This window comes from Schistocerca piceifrons, chromosome 2 (assembly GCF_021461385.2).
Source record: "Schistocerca piceifrons isolate TAMUIC-IGC-003096 chromosome 2, iqSchPice1.1, whole genome shotgun sequence".
Classification (NCBI taxonomy): Eukaryota; Metazoa; Arthropoda; class Insecta; order Orthoptera; family Acrididae; genus Schistocerca; species Schistocerca piceifrons.
This window is the reverse complement of record NC_060139.1, coordinates 537710263-537734755: the sequence shown is the minus strand read 5'-3', so window position 1 is coordinate 537734755 and position 24493 is coordinate 537710263. Positions and strand designations below refer to the sequence as shown.

The 24493-nt window shown below is 41.4% G+C and overlaps 1 protein-coding gene across 1 annotated transcript in view; it reads left to right on the top strand.

Moving 5' to 3' along the window:
• The first annotated feature begins 1698 nt into the window (after positions 1–1698).
• Positions 1699–24493, top strand: part of LOC124777178 (40S ribosomal protein SA) — a 33095-nt gene continuing 10300 nt past the window's right edge. The window contains exons 1-5 of the mRNA XM_047252489.1: positions 1699–1854; positions 2048–2211; positions 2340–2545; positions 4916–5074; positions 14747–14875. Of these exons, the coding sequence (XP_047108445.1) occupies positions 2079–2211; positions 2340–2545; positions 4916–5074; positions 14747–14875 (627 nt within the window). The 5' untranslated portion in view covers positions 1699–1854; positions 2048–2078. The remainder of the gene's footprint in view (positions 1855–2047; positions 2212–2339; positions 2546–4915; positions 5075–14746; positions 14876–24493) is intronic.

Below are 24493 nucleotides of genomic sequence, written 5' to 3'. Positions count from 1 at the left end.
TTATTCCGGCGGCCTCGCGTGATAATGCTGACAACGGATGCCGACAATCGTGTGTGAGACGTTGGCATTAGCAATCGCGCGACAATGCAAATGTTTTGTCATGAAATCTTCGTTTTACGAGGAATCCCCAGTGGCTAAAAAACGGAGTGTTACTGCCCACTGATCCTCTGGTGGAATCGCTTCCCGAAAGTTTGTGTTGGTTTTGGACACAAGAGGAGCCACAAGTGATAACAAACCGCGGAAATCCTCCATACTCATCCTAACATAATTTCTAAAATATGCGCCATCCTCTAGCGTTAATTCGCGAGAAACTCTCTGTGCCACCATCCACGCTTCCTCCGCCTTTTCTTCCTATCATCTTCCAAAAGAGCAAGTGTATCAGCACATAAAAATGTGAAATCTTCCAAATCGTCGTCGGAAGCTATCGCACAGTGATACATATCAACCAGTGTAAACGCACGCTCATACATGTATGAAGTCGATACTTGTCAACTCATACAAGTCGCGATACATGTCGCAAAGTCGCATATACATGTATCTCATACATGTGCCGATACAAATCGCAGTGTAAGGTGCGTTTACACTGCGATTTGTATCGGCACATGTATGAGATACATGTATATGCGACTTTGCGACATGTATCGCGACTTGTATGAGTTGACAAGTATCGACTTCATACATGTATGAGCGTGCGTTTACACTGGTTGATATGTATCACTGTGCGATAGCTTCCGACGACGATTTGGAAGATTTCACATTTTTATGTGCTGATACACTTGCTCTTTTGGAAGATGATAGGAAGAAAAGGCGGAGGAAGCGTGGATGGTGGCACAGAGAGTTTCTCGCGAATTAACGCTAGAGGATGGCGCATATTTTAGAAATTATGTTAGGATGAGTATGGAGGATTTCCGCGGTTTGTTATCACTTGTGGCTCCTCTTGTGTCCAAAACCAACACAAACTTTCGGGAAGCGATTCCACCAGAGGATCAGTGGGCAGTAACACTCCGTTTTTTAGCCACTGGGGATTCCTCGTAAAACGAAGATTTCATGACAAAACATTTGCATTGTCGCGCGATTGCTAATGCCAACGTCTCACACACGATTGTCGGCATCCGTTGTCAGCATTATCACGCGAGGCCGCCGGAATAATAGCAAAACATTGATATACGTGCCAGATGCATGAAAAAATTATATAATGTATTACATACTCTGATATATATATATATAAAAAACTTTTACCTTCACTTCTTGGGATAAAACTTGCACAATGGCCTCGCAAACACGAAGAATAATGTTGCATATGGCACTTTTTGATATTCTATGCAGATACATTAACGTCGAAACGACAGTCGGCACCTTCAAAACTCAAACAGCCGCCAAAGAGCCTGGTACTACGCATACGCTAATCGTCGAAATAAGCGGCAGTCGACAAGGCGACAGGAAATGATAATACTGCGCATGCGCGAGTTCTTCAAATGTCGCTCATACATGTCGCGTATACGGCCAAAAAGCGATATACAAAATGTATACGCGACATGTATGAGCTCGAGGGTCCGCATACAAGTTCCGTGAATTTTTGTATGAGGTGATGTATCGCGACATGTCAAATTGACATGTCGCTCATACATGTCGCGATACATGTATCCCAGTGTAAACGTACCTTAAACGCACCTTTAGACTGTGCTTCTGTCTTTAGCCTGTGGAAACTCGGCTTAACCTGTCAAAGAGTTTCATTGTCTAGAATAAGCCCTACGTGTGATATATCCTTGTGTATATTCTTTGACCAAAATCCTCGTTGTTTTCATATCCGCTTCCTTTTCACATGGAGGTGTCTCCCAGGTGGCATTGATTCGCGTAAGAGTGAGATTTATTAAGGATGCTTGTCGCAGCGTTATTATTTCTGAAATATTTTAATAAATAATAAGTATTGAAATATTTAATTGTAACACAATACTATATTTCGTAACAGCAGAACCTTAATTGTCGTATAAGTTGTTAATCACGTGTGTGTACTGTTTTCACATTTACGTTCAAGTTTTTTACGCAGGTTTAATCGTTGCTCTTATTAAAACGTGAAGATGTCGGGAGGTTTAGAAGTTTTGAGTTTAAAAGAAGACGATGTCACGAAAATGTTGGCTGCTTTTACACATATTGGTACCGAGAACGTAGATTATCAGATGGAGCAGTATGTGTATAAGCGGCGAAGTGATGGTAAGTAAATTGTTCTAAAATATTTCATTGCAATTTGAAGATATTTGTTGCGAGTAATAGTTTTGGTGCATTTCTGGTGTCGTACAATTTTTCTCTTGAATGAAGATAGTATTTGTGTTTGCAAACAGGTGTGCACATTATCAACCTGAGGAAAACGTGGGAAAAATTACTTCTGGCTGCTCGTGCCATAGTTGCAATTGAGCATCCGTCCGAAGTGTTTGTAATTTCATCTCGTAACTACGGCCAGCGTGCGGTTTTGAAGTTTGCAGCTCACACCGGTGCAACACCTATTGCTGGTCGTTTCACCCCAGGAGCCTTCACCAACCAAATTCAGGTCTTTTTCGTGATTTCTGGAATATTATAGCTTTCAAAACTGTATGGTACAGTCAATACATATTTTGTCATATGGCACTTAACATTTTCTGCGTACAGAATACTTTGTTAATGCTGTTGCTATAGTTCCCTTTGTTCTTTGTTATAGTTTCAGAACAGTGAATGTTGTCAACTTTGTAATGCGTATGATAAACCTAAGTTCTCAGTGTACGACTTAAGATTTTGGGGGGGGGGGGGGGGGGAGAGGATGTCAAGCAGGCCTGCTTGGAGCAGGGAGGAACCATATGACATTTCAATTTCCACTGTGTGTACTTTTACAAATTCATAAAACTTTGTGAGCATGACCAGGAAGGATTCAGGATTCACACTTGTAGCAGTGAAAGTACAAAACAAAATAACATTTTTTTTTTTACTCGTGAAATTTCATCTTTTTTTTCACTTACTGTTGGCTGCATTTGTTGCTATAGGTACACTTTTCTTCATAAGTAAGATCTTCTTAGATGAATTTTGCACAGCATACAAACCATACTTAACAGGTGTATGAAACCTTACAATTTAATTAATGTATGAAAAAATGAGTGAGCTGTTACATTTTAAACTTCATTTAGAAATAACTCAAATTTTATAGATAATTATCTCAATCTTTACCACAGTTTTTAATAGCGTTGTAAAATTTCAGTTTTGTATTAAGGAGTTTGTGTTTAATAATCATACCAAGTTTTAAAGTAAGAGGATATTTATTTAGGATGTTACATGTACCTAAGTGTTTTGTGGAAAGTGGCTGTTAAACTTTCTGCTTGTACTTGTCATACTATTAGAACTGTCCAGCACCAGTAGCACTTCCTTTTTCATTTTCGACATAAGTTTTCTTCCTTTTCACTTTCCTATGATGCATTCTTCTTGATTTTACCACCTCCAAAAATATTATCAGCTATCACTACACGCTCTCTGTATTGCATACAAAGCTTTGACGCAGTTCACTCTGGGTTTAATTGTCATCTTCTCTAAAACTTATTTCCTGCTTTGCACACCATCATTAAAACATCAAACTGCATCAGAAACACCAATGGCAAGTGCATTTCTTCCCACAAAAATGGTTTTTGGCAATCTTTCCCATACCCATTGGTTAAAACATACGGGTTTTGTGTTCTGCCATGAACACATTTCTTTAATAAGTTTTCATTAACAAGTTCCCTGAATGTAGATTTTATGGCTTTTATTACAGCAGTTGGTAGAGAATTCATGTGATATTCACCACCAGCAATTGACCTTTGGTAGCCACACAATGATTCACTTCTTTTTGGGCACAAGTTGTGGATAGGGTTATTGTCTGTAGACATTTTGTGGAAGTACACGGCCCAGCCTGCTTACTTCATATATTTCAAGTCCTCTGTGTTCCTTCTTATTGCCAAGCCATAATATGCCCATAGCTTGTTAATTTCTGCATCTATCAGTTGCCCTCTTCCTTTTATTCCCTTCCCATCAGATAATTTTTTTTTTCCTGACAAATCTTGTCTTGGGGTGCTAAGTTTAGCACCGAGTCTTTTCTGTACGTGTCCCACACATTCTAACTTCTGCAGAAGTCTCAGCTCGATATGAACCACATTTTTGAACCTCAAGGGAAGCTTTACTATCACCATCACCAAGGTACTTCACATATCACAGGCCATGGGAGGCAACAGATCTGATAAAGAAGCTGACAACTCCCTGCACTTCCATACCTGCACTTGAGCCTTCGTAGTTCATATTACATTCATGATCTCTAATCCCTTTCTCCCAACTATGACAAAATTTGTTCAACACTTCATCAAGTACTTCGCCAGTGCCTACAGATTGTGTAACATCACCATTCAGTGAAGTGTCCTCTTATTTGCCAGGTACAAAACATTGTCCAATATTTACTGTGATAGCATGTTAACATCAACAATACTATATGAACCTTCAGATTCACAGCCTCCATTTTCATCAGTACAAAAAACAAGTTTCCTTCTTGAAGCACTTGGTGGTGGTTTGTTTGCCGGCACTGAGATGTGCACTACTAAGTAGGTATATTTTTGAAAAGTCAATTTTTTTAAATTTTTGACGTTCTTCCCCCTTTAAGCCAGACAAGCCATAACCAATCAATGCTTTTCCAATTTGTCTTGAATGTGATAACACTGCTTAGTAAAGGCAGAGTGTTTGTCCCTCTTCGTTTAAACCAGCCACAATGAATTTTGGGTAGTTGTTAATCCAGTGTGTCTAGTACACGCATTCACATGTGGAATATGAACTATATGCTAATTATAGTATTAGAAACAATCTTTTCATGTCTTGTTGAACACTGTTTTAATCACGAAGTACCAAATCGGAAGTATGATCTTTTTTCTTTCAGGCTGCCTTCCGTGAACCACGTCTTCTGATTGTAACAGATCCTGCAGTTGACCATCAGCCCATAACAGAGGCATCTTATGTCAATATTCCTGTTATAGCCCTGTGTAATACTGATTCCCCATTACGTTTTGTGGATATTGCAATACCGTGTAACAACAAGGTGAGTTCATTGGAATAATTTGTTAGCTTAGGTTATCAGTAGTTATTGAGTAGCTTCACATGAAAAGGCAGTACCTCCAGGATTGTCAGACAAGTGGCATTTGCCTTGGGAGAGTACCCTTTCTGGTACAAGTTTGTAAATTTTATGCTTCACATGCCTGTTTTATCGTGAATATTATAATCCGTTCATCATAAGAGTAAACCTGATATAAACAAACACAAACACGGTGGTTGGTCAGAAGCCGCAGCACACGTACGCTGGAGTTACGCTTTTGGAAGTAGGTCCTACTTATGTATTAGATATCTTATTACTAAGTTATGTTAAATCAGACTTAAAAATGTTCAAATGTATTAATAGCAATCAACATTTTTCTTAATCGCGCTTTAGCTACATAGTTTTTATTTAAAAAATTGTGTACAGTCGCAGCCTTTGCGGCATTGAGCTGATTGTCACACTGTTAATGTGCAGTATGAAAATGGCTGAGGCTGCTATCTGTTCCACAGTTAGATACGCACGTGGGAACACGGTTAAAAAGTGCTGAGAAATAGGCAGTTCTTAATGTTTTTCATAAATTTACAGAGATAACTGGCTTTGAAATTTTCCCAGTGTTGTAGACAATGCAGTTAATAAAACAGTCGAGACAATGTGCAGTGCAGTTGATAGCATTATTGAAATCTGCACTGCATGGTAGTGAAACATGACTGTCAGAGCAACAGAAAAGATGAGAATCTCAGCATGTGCATATGATGCTATGGGATGGTGTTGAAAATTATGAGCTGATAAAGAGATTAAAAAAGAAAAAAAAGTGAATAAAATGTGGTTATTCATTCGCTGGTTCAAATCTCTCCAGTTACAATTTATTTATTTATTTATTTTTTGTTCAATTTAAAATATGTACATCTCATAATCATAAAACTCACCATGTTTTATGAATATTGCACGTCTTCTTGTTTCTAATTACATATTGGATGCGAAATTCCTGTTTCCATTCCAAATACAAATTCTTAATTATCGATTTTTTTATTAAAAACTGTTCATAAAAGTTGTTTAAATTTATAAAACAAACCAATTTAATTTTTTAAGGCAAAAATGAAAAACCAACTCCTCTTTATTTGGACTATGTCCATTTTATACCACAGAGGTAAACAAGTATCGTAGAAACATAAGGAACAATCATTTTCACATTATTGAGCACATCATACAAAAGCTGAATTTTTGCATTTGCTACTGTACCATTACAGTATGAACCCAGCAGAACAGATCTGGAGCCAAGTTGCGGGATTTGGCGCGAGAAGTATGACTGTTAAGCTCAATACATACTGCAACTAACACACACAGATTTTTCATATGTCACTGCTAAATGCTGGTGGGATATAGAATGCCTCGTCATAAAACAAGAGAAAATGCTGCGCATGGTTGGCTTCGTGGATTCTGTAGTTGATAGGCTTGTTATCAGTGTAGCAGGTGTCTGTAAGTAATACCTTCAGTGGATTCAATATGTAACTATACATCGAAATCCTTTAAAACTCGTGCATTACACACAGCTTTCACAGAAAAATTACCCTGTGGTTAAGTAAGAAATTTTCATCATTCTTGTTTTCAATTAAAATAGTAAGAGTTGTGGTTTTCCCACTGACCATTGCAATATGAATCCAACAGAACTAAGTTAAGGGGTTTGTCAAGAAAAGAAGACATTTAAACATAACATGAACGGATAGATGAAAAGATCTACTCGCCAAGTGGTGACAGGCGCACGCACACACACACACACACACACACACACACACACACAAAGGATTTAACTTTTACAAGCTTTTGGAGCCAGTGGCTCCTTCTGGCAGAAGAGTTGAAGGGTAAGGAAGAGGGGTGAAGAAAAGGACTGGAGAAGTTTAGGGAAAGGGGCACAGTTCAGGAAAGTCGCCCAGAACCCCGGGTCAGGAGAGATTTACCAGACGGGATGAGAAGGAAATACTCATTGTTGGGAACTGCATGGGACGAGATTTGAAAGCCTGTGGAAGACAGGATACTATGCAAGACAGTGATTACTACTAAAACACCGTGTCTGAGTTAGTAAAAGTGAAAAGCTCAAGAGTTAATAATTGTGTAAATATAAGTGCACTGTATGTAACGGGTGGGACGGCAAAAAAATAGACATCGGAAAATGAAAGATGTAGAAAACTAAAATGGAGTGAGGAAATAGTGTGAATAAATGCTGACACGGGAGGAATTAACATAAATTAAGGCCAGGTTGGTGGCGAGAACCAACGACATGCAGTGCTAGTTCCTACCTGCGGAGTTCTGAGAAAGTGGTGTCGGGGGGAAGAACAAAGATGGTGCGTGTGGTGAAACAGGCACCAAGGTTATGTCTGTGATGTACAGCATGCTCTGCTACAGGATATTGTGTATTGTCTGTATACACCCTCTGCTGTCCCTGTCCCAGCTGTGTTACGTACAATACCATTAGCGTTTCACTCTTAACTCAAGCATGATGATTAAGTAGTAATGTCTTGCATATTACCCTGGCTTCCACCTTTAAGCTCTCAGGTTTTCAAATCTTGTCTGGTACAGTCTCCAACAATGAGTCTTTCCGTCTCATCCCATTCAGTAAGTCTCCCCTGACCCGGGATTCCGGGTGACTTTTCTGGACTGTACCCCTTTCTTTAAACCTCTCTAGTCCTTCCCCTTCACCCCTCTTCCTACCCCTTCACCCCTCTTCCTACCCCTTCACCCCTCTTCCTACCCCTTCACCCCTCTTCCTACCCCTTCACCCCTCTTCCTACCCCTTCACCCCTCTTCCTACCCCTTCACCCCTCTTCCTACCCCTTCACCCCTCTTCCTACCCCTTCACCCCTCTTCCTACCCCTTCACCCCTCTTCCTACCCCTTCACCCCTCTTCCTACCCCTTCACCCCTCTTCCTACCCCTTCACCCCTCTTCCTACCCCTTCACCCCTCTTCCTACCCCTTCACCCCTCTTCCTACCCCTTCACCCCTCTTCCTACCCCTTCACCCCTCTTCCTACCCCTTCACCCCTCTTCCTACCCCTTCACCCCTCTTCCTACCCCTTCACCCCTCTTCCTACCCCTTCACCCCTCTTCCTACCCCTTCACCCCTCTTCCTACCCCTTCACCCCTCTTCCTACCCCTTCACCCCTCTTCCTACCCCTTCACCCCTCTTCCTACCCCTTCACCCCTCTTCCTACCCCTTCACCCCTCTTCCTACCCCTTCACCCCTCTTCCTACCCCTTCACCCCTCTTCCTACCCCTTCACCCCTCTTCCTACCCCTTCACCCCTCTTCCTACCCCTTCACCCCTCTTCCTACCCCTTCACCCCTCTTCCTACCCCTTCACCCCTCTTCCTACCCCTTCACCCCTCTTCCTACCCCTTCACCCCTCTTCCTACCCCTTCACCCCTCTTCCTACCCCTTCACCCCTCTTCCTTCCCCTTCACCCCTCTTCCTACCCCTTCACCCCTCTTCCTTCCCCTTCACCCCTCTTCCTTCCCCTTCACCCCTCTTCCTTCCCCTTCACCCCTCTTCCTTCCCCTTCACCCCTCTTCCTTCCCCTTCACCCCTCTTCCTTCCCCTTCACCCCTCTTCCTTCCCCTTCACCCCTCTTCCTTCCCCTTCACCCCTCTTCCTTCCCCTTCACCCCTCTTCCTTCCCCTTCACCTTTAGCCCTCTTGTACCTGAGGAAGAAGCCACTGGCTCCGAAAGCTTGTAGAAGCACTTAACTGGAACTGTGCACAAGGGTTTGTCACACTTCACTGCCCAATGTTGAGATTCAGGATGGCACATCATAAAAGCAGATAATTTGGTGCGTGGTTGGTTTTGTGAATTTCGTTGTTTGAGCTACTCATTATCAGTATAGGAGATGACAGTTCCATTACTGAAATGTGTTTCTCAGATTTGGATATGGAAGGAATTGGTTGAAACCTGAAGTTGATTGTAGTGAAATCTTTGGGGACATCTGAAGGGTACAACAAAACAATAAGGGAACGGGAAACTGGGTGATAGATTTGTTGCAGTAGGCAAACTTAGATGCACAGATAAAGATTGAAGCTACATGTTACAGTTTTAGTGGACCTGACAAGATATCCTGTAAATTCCTTCTCTGAAAACTACTTATGGCACTTTGCGGGATAACCAGTACTTAATGCCATGTACAGGGGGTAGTGACAAATAACAATCAGTTATAGGGAAAGTTTTTGAAAACCAATCTTTGATGGCTATCATTGACAGAGGAATACCTTGATGATATTAACTGAAACAAAATGTTGTGATTGATAGATGTACAGACCAGAGATAGTTGATGTGTGATGAAGTATTGTCAGGAGGGGTATCACAGTGAATGGAAGTAGTAAAACTGACGTAATAGCAACGATTGCGGTCTTCAGAAAAGTGTACTCCATGCTTCAGTGTCTCTGGATATTAGGAAATGATTCTTAGTCATATGTGGAGTGTGTTCATGTGGGACAGGCTTGGACAAGGAGGAAGGTGGGTGATACTGCACATTCTTTGAGCTACAGTACTAGAAAAGAATTTTGAAGGTACAGTGGACTTAAAGTCTAAAACAAAAAACTGAGAAGAGACAAGGACCCTAATCAAAATAATCACTTACAGAAATAACATTGTTAGCCATTTCATCATTCAGTAGCCTTATTGGGAATGATTGTGGGTAAAGGCAAAGGGTGAAATGATTGAAGAGGTCAAAGTTTACAGTTAGTCTCATTCTTGGCAGCTAATTGGTCGTATTGTTATGTACACAATAAATGTTTGCTGCTTTCAGAAGTTATTGAATTATATTTTAGCTTGCTTATTATAGGTAATATATGCGGGAGTGCGAAAACTGCTTGCACGGGAACAGCTTAAAATTTTATTGAATCAAACTACTTGGAATTTGATTTTTTTGTTTTCCAAAGACTTTATCAGAAGAATGTTACCTGGGGTAAATTCAAAACAGTGAGAACCTCCAAGAATGTCACTACCCATCAAACTGTCTGGTGCATCATAGTCCACTCTGAGCTAATTTACACTTCACCTGTTAAGAGATATGAATGTTGAAAGATTATACAAGTTATCTATCGGTTTACGTGCAGCTACCAGATGGTTGGAGAAATCTGCCGACAGGATATGAAAAGTACTATGACTTGCGTAAAGTACTATGATTTGTATGTTAAGCCGTTGGACCAGTAGCTAGCTTTGTAAGAACTGCTGTCAACGTGAGTAACTTTGACTTAGATACCTTGGTGCACCAAAGCAACTCGTAGTAAAGTACTTAATAAAGGCAAGCTTTTCAATCCAGATTGTGTACCAGCTAGATTCGTTTGAGTATACTGATACAATAGCTGTATATTTAGCAATCCTATACAACTGCTCACCCAACAAAAGATTGATACCTAATGATGGAAAAGTTGTGTAGGTCACACCAGTATTAAAGAAAATAAATGAGAGCTATCAAGTGAATTACGGATGTACCACTGACATTGATTTACAGTAGGATTTTGCAGAATATACCTTGTTGGAACATTATGAATTACTTTGCATAAAACTAATTTGACAAAATCTGCAGGGATTCAGAAAATATGATTTTTCTGAAATACAGCTAGTGCTTTATTCACAAGTAATGAGTGCTGTAATCAAATTAATTACATGTTTCTAGAAGGCTTTTAATACTGTTCCTCACAAGCAACTTGTAAACAACAGGGTGTATATGACCCGGGAAAAACCCGGGAATTTTTTCATCCGGGAGAAAACCGCGATAAACCCGGGAATTTTTCATTGTTTTAGCTTTCAGTTAAATTTTTATAATTTTGACAGCAGAATTGATTCTCTAGCAAAGAATGTTATTGTATCCTGCTACTGGAGAATGATACTGCAGCAATAAAATATAAACGAGAGGGGAAAAAATAAGTTTAGTGGCAAAGGAAGTGTGCAATTTACAACAACAAAACACCATGCACGCACAAGCTTCTGCAAATAGCAAAAATATGTCAAAGGCCGTAGGGCGCAGACTGTAACTCTTCGTAACAATAAACTGCTTGCTATGAGCATGACGTCACAACTGTTCACATTGTGTTCGTTTGAGGAATTGCCAGCGGTCTGTTGCGCATGCGCATTTAACTTGCGTATAAGCAGTACCTTCTCCCGCTACTTGAAGTTTGGCTGTTAGCTGTATTGGTAGTAGCAGAAAGCAGCCAGATGCAAATAAGAAAAATTTTTCTCGCGCGCCCTATCTCCCAGATCATGCTTGCACAGTTGTACTGGGGAGGGGGTTAACCGCCACGTGACCCGTGTTAACGTTAAGTGATTTCGCTGCTTTTCTTCATGTACAGCTCCCACGTCAAATGAAAACAAAATGGATTTCTGTGGCTGGGAGCTATCAAGTGAATTAGAATACATTCACATATTTACGGAGGGCAAAAATATATTACTAATTTCAGTTTTCTGATTTTATTTTATTTCCAAGTTAGTAGCAGTCAAGCATTAATCACCTCGCAGAACAGTGAAGTTATTTTTGCAAGTTCGCTAAAGAAATTTGGCGTTATTAATCTTTCCGCTGAGGCAGTCATTTTATTTGAAACGAAGTGTTTCATTCTACAGTATTGGCTAGTTCCAACTGTTCGCTGAATTTCAAGTGCACGTTATCACCTTCTGCCATATATGGCATTATGTCCTAATAAAGGATCAAAAATGAGATCGTAGAGTACTGGTGCTCCAAGAAAATTTACATCCCAAAATCCACACTGAAAAGCTTAATATCAGATGGGACCTACTCATTGTGAATCTGGAAAAAGCCAATTTGCACTTCAAGCCGAATTATGCATTTTAGTATGGTTTATGAAATTCCGATGCTCTTTGGAGTATCCTCTGATGCCCTGTTTCTTTTATGGTGTAATGTAAACTCTCTTAGTGCTTTATACACACGAACATACGGACTTCCTACACCACTGCAGTTTCACACGCACAATAATACCCGTTTTCTGGCGCTCTCTCGCAACTGGTAAATCGAACCTATTTCTAACAGTCTCCGGATAGTATTGCGAATGGTGGTTAGAAAAGCGTTACTTTCTATGTAATTTTCTTTTTATGCAAGATGAATTATGTTACATGTGAGGAAGTGGGATGGATATCTAAATCACAGAGCGTTCGAAACTGAACAGTTTGAGGACCAGCCACTTACAAGAATTTCGAACCAAGACATTTATGTCATAATTTTAAATTTACTGGCACGTTTGTGTGATGTATCTTAAAGTATCACACACGCAAAAAAAGATCAGTATTACATGTGAAAGCTTAGCTTCTGTTGTAGTGTGTTAATCTTAGTGACTAATATTATATGTGAAAGCTTAGCTTTTGTTGTAGATATATGGTACTGTGTACATTAATGTAAACCGTTAACTTCTTCTCTTGGGTGTTCGCGCTATGTAACCAGTGATCTTGCTATCGGCTGACCGTAACACGTGTCCTACGCTCTGAATAGCTGCTGTCATCGGCTGGCGAGATCTTGAGGCTTGAGATATGACTCGCTTACAAAAGGACATCGCAACTTCGGTTTCAACGCTCCGGAAACTAACGCGCTGTGTTTGGTGCAATTCGAATTTATACTTTCGTAATACAAAAATATGCAGCGTATATGTTGCTGCAAATCAAAGGTCTTTCCAAAACTTCTCTCCTTTTCTTTATTAAAAGTCTCTCCAAAACTTCTCTGCCCCGTCTTTCTTTCTTTTCCGGGAAGTTCTACGTGATTGTCTAAAACGTTAACCATTCAAAGGATTGATAAGCTTTACAGTTCCGAGGGAAAAATGTATGCAAAACCTACTGTCACTTAGCACAGAAAAAGTGTATTTTCGCCTGGGAAAAAGCATATTTTTTAAACGGGATATCTGGGAATAACTCGGGAATTTTTTTTCCTTGTCCCTGTATACACCCTGAATCAAATTACTTGCCTATGGAGTATGTAGCAGTTGTGTGCTTGTGTGACGGCATTTGTGATTTCCTGTCAAGAGAGGTCACTGTTTGTAGCAACGTAAGAAAATTCATAGACTGAAACAGAAGTGATACCGAGGGTTCCCCAGTGAAGTGTTTTAGGTCCTCTGCTATTCCTTGCCGATAATGTAGGGGTAAAATGAGCAGTTCTGTTTGCTTTTACCATCTTTCAGAAGTCATCAGAAGGTCAAAACCAGTTGCAAAATTATTTAGATAAAGTATCTGTATGGTGTGAAAAGTGGTTGGTTGATCCCAAATAATGAACATCCATGAGTACTGAAAGAAATTGGTTAAATTTCAGTATACGATTAATCACACCAGTCTAAATGCTGAATCAATAAAGGGAAATCCATCATGGAATAACAGAAGTATTCTTGGAAAGGCTTGATTGCCACTCTCTGTATAGAGATGTCGGATCACAAACAAGCACACCAAAAAGACTACTGAGCATGGGAGCTTTGGACCAAAGAGGCTTTCTTCTAATGTACACATTGATGCAAGCACAGTTGGTGCACAGATGTGACCACTGCCTCTGGCCACTGAGGCCGGACCAGTAGCCAGAGATTGGTCGTGTGCTGTAGAAGGCCTTTTGGCTCACATGTACACCTGTCTTTTGGTGTTTCTGTCTGCAACTCATCTCTATGTGATGAGTAGCAATCTATCATTTTCATTATATTGTTGTAAGTATGAAGGCATACAGTTCAACTTAGTACCTAGGGATAAGCTATGGAAATGGAAATAAGTCCCTCGCTTCTTGACAGAGCGTGGGGGAATGATGTGGGAGACTCCCACTGCCGTACAAGGCAATGTTCCAGTGGAGGTGGTTTGCCGTTGTCTTAGAGACGACACAACACCCAGTCATCTCGGGGCAGGTAAAAATCCCTGACCCCGCCGGGAATCGAACTCGGGATCCCATGCTCAGGAAGCAGGAATGCTACCACGAGCTGCAGACAGGGATAAGCTATGAAAAACTTAAATATTGGAGCAGTGACATACTTAATATCGGTAAGGCAAGCCAAGCCAAAGGACTGCTTTTTATTGACAGAAAGAACTCTTAGAAGATGTAACAAATCCACTAAAGAGGCTGCCTGTGCTTGTCTGTGCTGTGGTAGAATATTGATGTTTGGTACTAAGTACTTTCCAGATAGGGCTGGTGGAGACATTGAAGAAATTCAAAGAAGAGCAACCCGTATTAGTGCAAACTAGGGGGAGAATGTCACGGATGTGATGCACGAGTAGTGGGTGGCAGTGATTAAAACGAAGGCATTTTTTGTTGCAGTGGGATCTTTAATGAAATTTCAGCCTCCAACGTTCTCGTCTGAATGTGAAAGTAATTTGTTAATCCTACATAAGGAGAGATGATGATGATGATGATAAAATAAGATAAATTGGAATTCACGTGGATAGATGTTAAGTGTTGTGTTTTTTCCCATGTGTTGTTTGTGAGTGGAATTGTGGCTTAAGTTGTATGAAAGTGGCTTAATGACCCCTCTGCCTGGCACTTGAATTGTGAATCGTAGAGTTGTCATGTAGATGTAGAAGTTAGGTATGATAATGTAGCCTTACAATAATAGAGGAAGATATGGAATCAGTTCTCTTGCAGTATTCAGTTTTCATATGACTTCAGTGGAAATATAAACTTGATTAGAATGATTTATTCTTGTTACCTTTTGTCTTTTGTTGACAGAGCACACATTCCATTGGGCTGATGTGGTGGCTGCTTGCAAGGGAAGTTTTGAGATTCCGTGGTTCCATACCTCGCGACGGGAAATGGGATGTTGTTGTTGACTTGTTCTTCTGGAGGGACCCAGAGGAGGTATGTATTCTTGAGTATGTAGAGGTGTGTTGAAAAAAATATCTACAAAACATTGGAGGAAAAACAAGTGTATTGTGGTGTAAAATACTGGATAAGAAAAATAAACAGAAGTACGACTTGGTAGTATTTATCATAAGTGATACTGGGATCTAGTTCATTTATAATTACTAAGTTTGTCATTCCACTGTGTTTTTTAAATAAACTTTGTGCATGGTAGTGGATATTGCAATTGGCTGTGCTGGGCCATTTTGACATACAAAAATATGCACTTAGCAACTTCCTTTTTCATAATATTATCACCATATAGCAGAGATGCCGAGTCTCAGATAGGCACAATAAAAAAGACTGTCACAAATAGAGATTTCGACTAGTGAAACCTTCGTCAAAATTAGACAACAGACACATACACACTCAGGCAACTCAACACATACAACTGTAGTCTCGGGCAACTGAGGCCACACTGCGAGCAGCAGCACTAGGGTGTGTTGAAAAGTGGCGACTGCATGGGAGTAAGGAGGAGGAGGCTGGGGCAGGGTGGCAGTGACGTGCTGTTGGGGAGCGTGCAGGAATGAGGAGGTGGAAAGAGGGTAGGGAAGCTGTGTGCAGTCAGGTGGTTGATAGAGGGGAGCAGACAGGTAGGGAGGGGGGATGAGGATAGTGGAAAAGGAGAGAAGCAAGTAAGGTTGGGCGCAATGGTGGAATGAGGGCTTTGTAGGGCTGGAATGGGAACAGAGAAGGGGCAGATGGGAGAGGACAATGACTAACAAAGGTTGAGGCCAGGAAGGTTATGGAAACGTAGGACATACTGCAGGGAAAGTTCCCACCTGCGCAATTCAGAAAAGCTGGTGTTAGTGGGAATGATCCATATGGCACGGGCTGTGAAGCAGTCATTGAAATGGAGGATGTCGTGTTTGGCAGTGTGTCCAGCAACAGGGTGGTCCACTTGTTTCTTGGCCACAGTTTGCAGGGCCCATTTATGCGGACAGCTAGCTTGTTGGTTGTCATCCATATAGAATGCAGCACAGTTGTTGCAGCTTAGGTTGTAGATCACATGACTGGTTTCACAGGTAGCCCTGCCTTTGATTGTATGGATGATGATTGTGATTGGACTGAAGTAGGTTGTGTTGGGAGGATGTGTGGGACAGGTCTGGAATCTGGGTCTATTTCAAGGTTATGAGCCATGAGGTTAAAGGGTTGGGTGCAGGGCTTGTGTAGGGGTGGACGAGTATGTTGTGTAGGTTCGATTGTTGGTGGTATACCACAGTGGGAGGGGTGGGAAGGATAGTGGGCAGGACGTCTCTCATTTCAAGGCATGATGGGAGGTAGTCGAAACCCTGGTGGAGAACGTAATTTAGTTGCTCCAGTCCTAGGTGCTACTGAGTTAAGAGGAGGATGTAGCCGCACAATGGGGGTTTGTGAGGTGGTGGGAGGCTGGAAAGATAAGGTCGGGATATTTGTTTTTGTACAAGGCTGGGAGGATAATTATGGTTCGTGAAGGCTTCAGTGAGACCCTTGGTATATTTTGAGAGGAACTGCTCGTCACTGCAGATGTGACGATCACAGGTGGCTAGGCTGTAAAGAATGGACTTCTTGGTATGGAATGGGTGGCTGCTGTCAAAGTGGAGGTATTGCTGGTGGTTAGTAAGTTTGATATGGACGGAGGTACTGATGTAGCCATCTTCAAGGTGGTCAGCATCTTCAAGGAAGGTGAGTGGAGTTGGACCAGGTGAAGCAAATGGGGGAGAAGTTGTTGAGGTTCTAGAGGAATGTGGATAGGGTGTCCTCATCTTTGATCCAGATAGCAAAGATGTCATCAGTGAATCTGAACCAGGTGAGGGGCTTAGGATTCTGGATGTATAGGAAGGATTCCTCTGGATGGCCCATGAATAGGTTAGCATAGGATGGTGTCATGCAGGTGCCCATAGCTGTACCCCGGATTTGTTTGTAGGTAATACCTTCAAAGGAGAAGTAATTGTGGTTGAGGATATAGTTGGTCACGGCGAATAGGAAGGGGGTTGTTGGTTTGAATCTGTCGGGCATTGGGAAAGGTAGTGTTCAATAGCGATAAGGCCATGGGCATTAGGGATGTTAGTGTAAAGGGAGATGGCATCAATAGTGATGAGCTGTGCACGGTGTGGTAAAGGGACAGGGATTGTGGAGGAAATGGTTGGCATCTTCTATGTAGGATGTTAGGTTCCCAGGTAATAGGTTGAAGGTGTTGGTCTATGAGAGCAGAGATTGACTCGGTGGGGGCACAGTAACCAGTCACAATGTGGCATCCTGGGTGTTTTGGTTTATGGACTTTAGGAAGCATGTAGAAGGTAGGAGTGCAAGGAGTGGTAGGGTTGAGCAGAGAGATAGACTCCGGGGAGAGAATCTAGAATGGACCTAAGGATTTGAGTAGTGACTGGAGAGCCTTCTGGATTTCTGGAGTGGGGTCACTATGGCAAGGTTTGTAGGTAAGGTGTATCTGACAGCTGGCGGAGTCCGTTGCTAGCTAATTCCTGCGGTTCAAAACAGTGGTGGTGGAGCCTTAATCCACTGGTAGGGTTATAAGGTTGAAGTTTTTAGGTGGTGGGTTGCGTTTCTTTCTGTAGGTGTAAGGTTAGTCTGCATGGGGACTGATGCTGAGGCAAGATCGAGATTAAGAAATTCTGGAAAGTTAACAGGAAGTGATTACGGGACAGTGGGGGTGGATCACAGTTGGATGGAGGAATGAGCTGAGTTAGTCATGGTTCAACATTGGTCTTTGGTTTGGTGGTGAAAAAATGTTTCCATGTCGGGACTAGGGGAAGGAGAGAAGGTCTAACAAGTCCTGCTTTAATGAATTTGGGAGTGGGGCAAAAAGTGCAAAATACGCACTTGTTAGAACCTCCTCCCCTCTTCATATCTTTATGCATGCTTTTGTAGTTTAAAAAAAAATATTTCCTAGCCTACACTTCACAGGATACAGTATGTTAAAAGTGGCTGTATGAAATTAGATTATTTTGTGCAAAATGTTTTGTATATGTAACATATGCCAATATTTCATAAGATACAAAAAAGTTAGTTGCACATTTGTTCAATTCAGTTTAGATCCGACAATATTATTTGAAGTTAAGTGTTGATTATGGTCTTCCAGATTTGTGGGAATGAAGTGGTGGGCCAAGGTGCTTTTTCTTATTGAAATATTCTGTCCTCATTAAGTAAGAAATAACGTAAGGGAAACATAATGTCCAAAAATGGATTTGTAACTAGTTTTTGCATGTTAACATAAAATAAAGGGAGAACAAAAAGATTTTCCCAGACCATGCTTTTGTGTCCAATCTGTGCACTTGTTTTTCAAAATATGAGATGCAGATATTTATCAGGCCTATGAAGCAAGACATCCCTCTTGAGAAGACAGCAGCAGTCCAATTTCAATAACATCAAGCAAATTTGTCTATGCTCATACTTTCCGTAAGCAAGAGTGAAATGCATTCATGTTTATCCAAAGTTTTCACCATAGTTTTGGTCATCGTTCTTACCCCACGGTAATGTTTATTGCTGACCTCGGTGTCGCTGAAACTTCCATGTTTTCTCTGGCAGTAATTGGCAGTCATGGCACTGGTACACAGGATACATTACCACTCACAAGCAAGGGATTTGCTAAGTTATTTTAAAAATTGTTTTCTTCGGTCCAAGAGCTGGCTGTGCTACTTGGTTAGTGCAACTTCTGTACGTTAGTAGTTTATTCAGGGTGTATACGCCTCAGGACACCCAGACATTTTTCGTTGTTTTAGTTTCAAGTTAAATTTTCGTAATTCTCACTAGTAAGAACAGATTCTCTACTCTAGACCACTATTGCAGCAGTAAAACATGAACGAAAAAATAACACCAAAATGAAACCTAAGTTGCAAAGAAAATGCACCATTTATGATAACACACAGTGCACAATCAAGTACCTGTGTCAAAGGCTTTAGGACAAAGACTATGAAATACTTCACAACTATAAACTGCTCTTGATGAGCGTTACGTCACTACTTTGTACATATTTGAAGGACTCCACACACGAGCGAAGTATTAAGCAATCTGTCGCATGGGTGACTGATCACTTCATAGTGAGTGTGTGTGTGTGTGGGGGGGGGGGGGGGGAGGGGGCAAATCACAATGATCGGTTGCTGGTCGCCGATTGTGTGGAAATCCCAGGCAATCTGACAGATGGTGTTCAATTTGTGCATGCAGTATGGCTGCCTGGCTGATTAGAAGAGTTGTTTGACAATTGGCAGTGGCTCATTTCTCTGTTTATTAAGAGTGGTTCTGTAATTTTGTTTTGCTTTGCCCATGCTGAATAAGAAGTTTGTTAGTATTTTAAGATTTCCAGGGACCATAAGCTACTCAGAGAAGTGGAAGCTGAAGTTACCATTTATATTAAAAATAGTGCAGAATACACCCTCTGATTTTGCAGTGATTAGCATTTTGAAGCTTGATCTATAGAAGTAGAATTAATAGGAAGTTCATAATTGTGATACAGTGGGGCTCCTGTTATGATTTTGGGTTATTTATGAGATGGCGAAGAGTTCTCGGGCTTCCAGCCGGGTGGCGGTGTCTTCAAACAGCGACGTTTCGACGAGTGACATACTCATCATCTTCTGACTTCGCCAGAAGATGATGAGTATGTCACTCGTCGAAACATCGCTGTTTGAAGACACCGCCACCCGGCTGGAAGCCCGAGAACTCTTCGCCAGCTGTATACGCCGGGAAAGCATACATTCATATTTATGAGATAATTATAATGTAAAAGTTTTTAACTTCTGAACAGAATGACATACGTACCTATGGTAATGTTAAGAGGACATTTGAATTTAAACCTTCAGGGTAGATCTATCATACAGTTGCACTCAAATCCCTTGAGATTTCACATAAACTAACTTTCGTTCATACAGTTTATAACAAGTGCTGCTGTTAACATCTCTGTAGACACACAGAATAAATAGTGTAAATACTTGGAGTTAAATTATAAGACCAATGAATAAAATGGAATTGAGTTCTAGCTTGAATAGAAATTAGTACAAAATATAACAGAATGCTTTAAGTAAATGACAAATATATTTCATAGAACTTGATGGAAGATGCCGATTGTGTGTCTTCCGTAATACATAAGCATTCAAACACTTTTGTGTTGAAAGTTTGAGTAATAAAGTGAAGTGATGTGGTTCTTTTCACATAGTATTCATTGACCATCTTGTTCATTGTATTGAAGCCCACCCCCTTGGTGGTGATATATTGCAGAATTAGGTTTCATTTGTAGCTTTCAGTGTCACCTACCTTTGTCGTAATGCTTGGTACTAAGCAGGATCGGAGAACGATTATTCTTTGTGACATAGGACTAATGTAAGATCATTATGAAAAACTAAGATGGGTGACTTTGCTTTCTTTATGGGGTTAGGCAACAAAACTTTAGGTATTTAGTCCTTGTGTTCCATGTAATCAAATTTTTTGTGTGAAGTTAAATTACTTGTGGAAGAGGCAGACAGATTCAGTGGTGGTGATGTAACCAGCTAGTTGGATCCAGCACTACACTTTTTCCTTGATTTTTCTATAGGAAAATCTTTCTTTTCCAGTATACCCTTGTAAGTTTAAAGCATAATTTGATTTTACATCAATCAAAATCCCATACTTTCACTTAGCTGGCTTTGACTTCATATAAACAACAAACGGTCAATGCCCCCAGAAGGAAGCAAGTTGTTTGTATACTAAGAGATGTTAATGAGAATTGTAATTAGACCTACAGTTATTGGCAATGTATAGTCATCTCTGATAGGATGATGATGATGATGATGATCATAACAACACACCAAATATATAAAAAAATTATGTAACTAAAAATGGAATATCTTGGTCTAGAAATCCACCAAAACCTTTAGTTTCTTGTAGTGTCATCAGATCTGATGAATGTAGGTAATTGTTGGAATAGACATTAAAGCAGGAAAATCTCTCTTGTACATAGGATCTGCAGTTAACAATAATGCTACAGGCTCCCGTGTTTAGCTTTCAGTGCACACGAATACTCGTCATCTACATCTGTTGCCAACCTTGGTTTCTGATTTTCTAGGTATGTAGCATCCCACTCCTCATAATATGCCTGTGCCTTTTTATCTACATCAATACTCTGCAAACTACCATGAGGTATGTGGCAGAGGTACATTTCACAAGGATTTCTAAAATACTGTCATGAAAGAACAACTTGAAAGCATCACTTACTGATCCGGTTCCACTAGATCTACTGTAAATCCTGGAAGCACTTAAAAGAACGCCATAAACAGTTAGACACGTAGCTTTTGGTGGAATTTTTAGACCAAGATATTCCATTTTTAGTTACATAATTTTTTTATATATGGTGTGTTGCTATAATCATCATCTTCAACAACACTGTTTTCTATTTCATGTGCTATTTTTTTTTCTCTTGCCTCTAACACAGTCTCATTTTCTGCTGATTCTGATCCATTATCACTATTTATTTCCTCAACGTCATCATTTTCTATAATGGAGATTACTCCACTAAGGTATTCTGGGTTGTTTAAATCACGTCACAGTACCTGTCATTTTCTGTCACTAACACACAGTACTTGTAACCTGTTAAATCAAGTCCAAATAATACACTAAATGAAGTGAGACAAAACATGACTATTCATGCTCCAAACAATGAGCATACTGAAATCTTCATTAGTTGCATCATTATTGCCATGTAACAAAGAGAAATCATATCTTGAAAAAGAAATTTTTGTAAACTCTTATCGTGTGTGGTCAACAGAGACCCCATTCAATAGAAATATTGTTTTCATTTTATTTGCTTAGTTACGTAGCCAACACAAGAGACATGAGATAGCTATGTATCTGAGAGTAAGGAGTGTCATTAAGTATATCTTCTGACTAAAACGTCAAAATAAGACAGAAAAAATGTACTTTTGTGCTCCTGACTGACCCTGCTAGGTAACCTGAAGGTGAACTCAACAACTCATTATATATATATATATATATATATATATATATATATATATATATATATATATATATATATATATATATATAAAAACAAAGATGAGGTGACTTACCGAACAAAAGCGCTGGCAGGTCGATAGACACACAAACAAACACAAACATACACACAAAATTCAAGCTTTCGCAACAAACTGTTGCCTCATCAGGAAAGAGGGAAGGAGAGGGGAAGACGAAAGGAAGTGGGTTTTAAGGGAGAGGGTAAGGAGTCATTCCAATCCCGGGAGCGGAAAGACTTACCTTAGGGGGAAAAAAGGACAGGTATACACTCGCACACACACACATATCCATCCACACATACAGACACAAGCAGACAAATATGTCTGCCTGCGTCTGTACGTGCGGACGGACACGCGCGTGTGTGCGAGTGTATACCTGTCCCTCCCCCCCCCCCCCAAGGCAAGTCCCTCCGCCCCCGGGACCGGAACGACTCCCCACCCCCTCCCCCAAAAAACCCACCTCCCTTCGTCCTCCCCTCTCCCTCCCTCCCTCCCGACGAGGCAACAGTTTGCCGCGAAAGCCTGAACCCTGTGTGTGTGTTTGTGTGTCTATCGACCTGCCAGCGCCCCCGCTCGGCAAGCCACCTCATCCTTGCCCTTATACATATATATATATACATATTATATATAAAAACAAAGATGAGGCGACTCACCGAACAAAAGCGCCGGCAGGTCGATAGACACACAAACAAACACAAACATACACACAAAATTCAAGCCCCCGCAACAAACTGCCGCCCCACCAGGAAAGAGGGAAGGAGAGGGGAAGACGAAAGGAGGTGGGCCCCAAAGGAGAGGGCAAGGAGTCACCCCAATCCCGGGAGCGGAAAGACCCACCCTAGGGGGAAAAAAGGACAGGTATACACTCGCACACACGCACACATCCATCCACACATACAGACACAAGCAGACATATTTAAAGACAAAGAGTTTGGGCAGAGATGTCAGTCGAGGCAGAAGTGTAGAGGCAAAGAAGTTGTTGAAAGACAGGTGAGGTATGAGTGGCGGCAACTTGAAATTAGCGGAGATTGAGGCCTGGCGGATGACGAGAAGAGAGGATATACTGAAGGGCAAGTTCCCATCTCCGGAGTTCGGATAGGTTGGTGTTGGTGGGAAGTATCCAGATAACCCGGACGGTGTAACACTGTGCCAAGATGTGCTGGCCGTGCACCAAGGCATGTTTAGCCACAGGGTGATCCTCATTACCAACAAACACTGTCTGCCTGTGTCCATTCATGCGAATGGACAGTTTGTTGCTGGTCATTCCCACATAGAATGCGTCACAGTGTAGGCAGGTCAGTTGGTAAATCACGTGGGTGCTTTCACACGTGGCTCTGCCTTTGATCGTGTACACCTTCCGGGTTACAGGACTGGAGTAGGTGGCGGTGGGAGGGTGCATGGGACAGGTTTTGCATCGGGGGCGGTTACAAGGATAGGAGCCAGAGGGTAGGGACTCTCCTTTGGGGCCCACCTCCTTTCGTCTTCCCCTCTCCTTCCCCTCTCCTTCCCTCTTTCCTGGTGGGGCGGCGGTTTGTTGCGGGGGCTTGAATTTTGTGTGTATGTTTGTGTTTGTTTGTGTGTCTATCGACCTGCCGGCGCTTTTGTTCGGTGAGTCGCCTCATCTTTGTTTTTATATATAATATGTGTATATATATATATATATATATATATATATATATATATATATATATATATATATATATATATATATATATATATATATATAAGGGCAAGGATGAGGTGGCTTGCCGAGCGGGGGCGCTGGCGGGTCGATAGACACACAAACACACACACAGGGTTCAGGCTTTCGCGGCAAACTGTTGCCTCGTCGGGGGGGAGGGAGGGAGAGGGGAGGACGAAGGGAGGTGGGTTTTGGGGGAGGGGGTGGGGAGTCGTTCCGGTCCCGGGGGCGGAGGGACTTGCCTTGGGGGGGGGGAGGGACAGGTGTACACTCGCACACGCGCGCGTGTCCGTCCGCACGTGCAGACGCAGGCAGACATATTTGTCTGCTTGTGTCTGTATGTGTGGATGGATATGTGTGTGTGTGCGAGTGTATACCTGTCCTTTTTTCCCCCTAAGGTAAGTCTTTCCGCTCCCGGGATTGGAATGACTCCTTACCCTCTCCCTTAAAACCCACTTCCTTTCGTCTTCCCCTCTCCTTCCCTCTTTCCTGATGAGGCAACAGTTTGTTGCGAAAGCTTGAATTTTGTGTGTATGTTTGTGTTTGTTTGTGTGTCTATCGACCTGCCAGCGCTTTTGTTCGGTAAGTCACCTCATCTTTGTTTTTATATATAATTTTTCCCACGTGGAATGTTTCCTTCCATTATATATATATATATATATATATATATATATATATATATATATATATATATATATGAAAAGTGTTGATAACATTGGATGTCATGTCAGTAGCCCATAGTCATCCTGATGTATCATAAGAGTGAGCAAATTACTTCATGCTGTCTGATAAAAACCTCTATGATAACCTTTCCCTGCACCTCCATAATTACGCCAACACAGTTGGTGTTTGCAACTGTGACATTCGGGGCAGCGGGGGTGCAGCTTCTGTTGCTTATACAGCTAATGAATTCTCTCCATC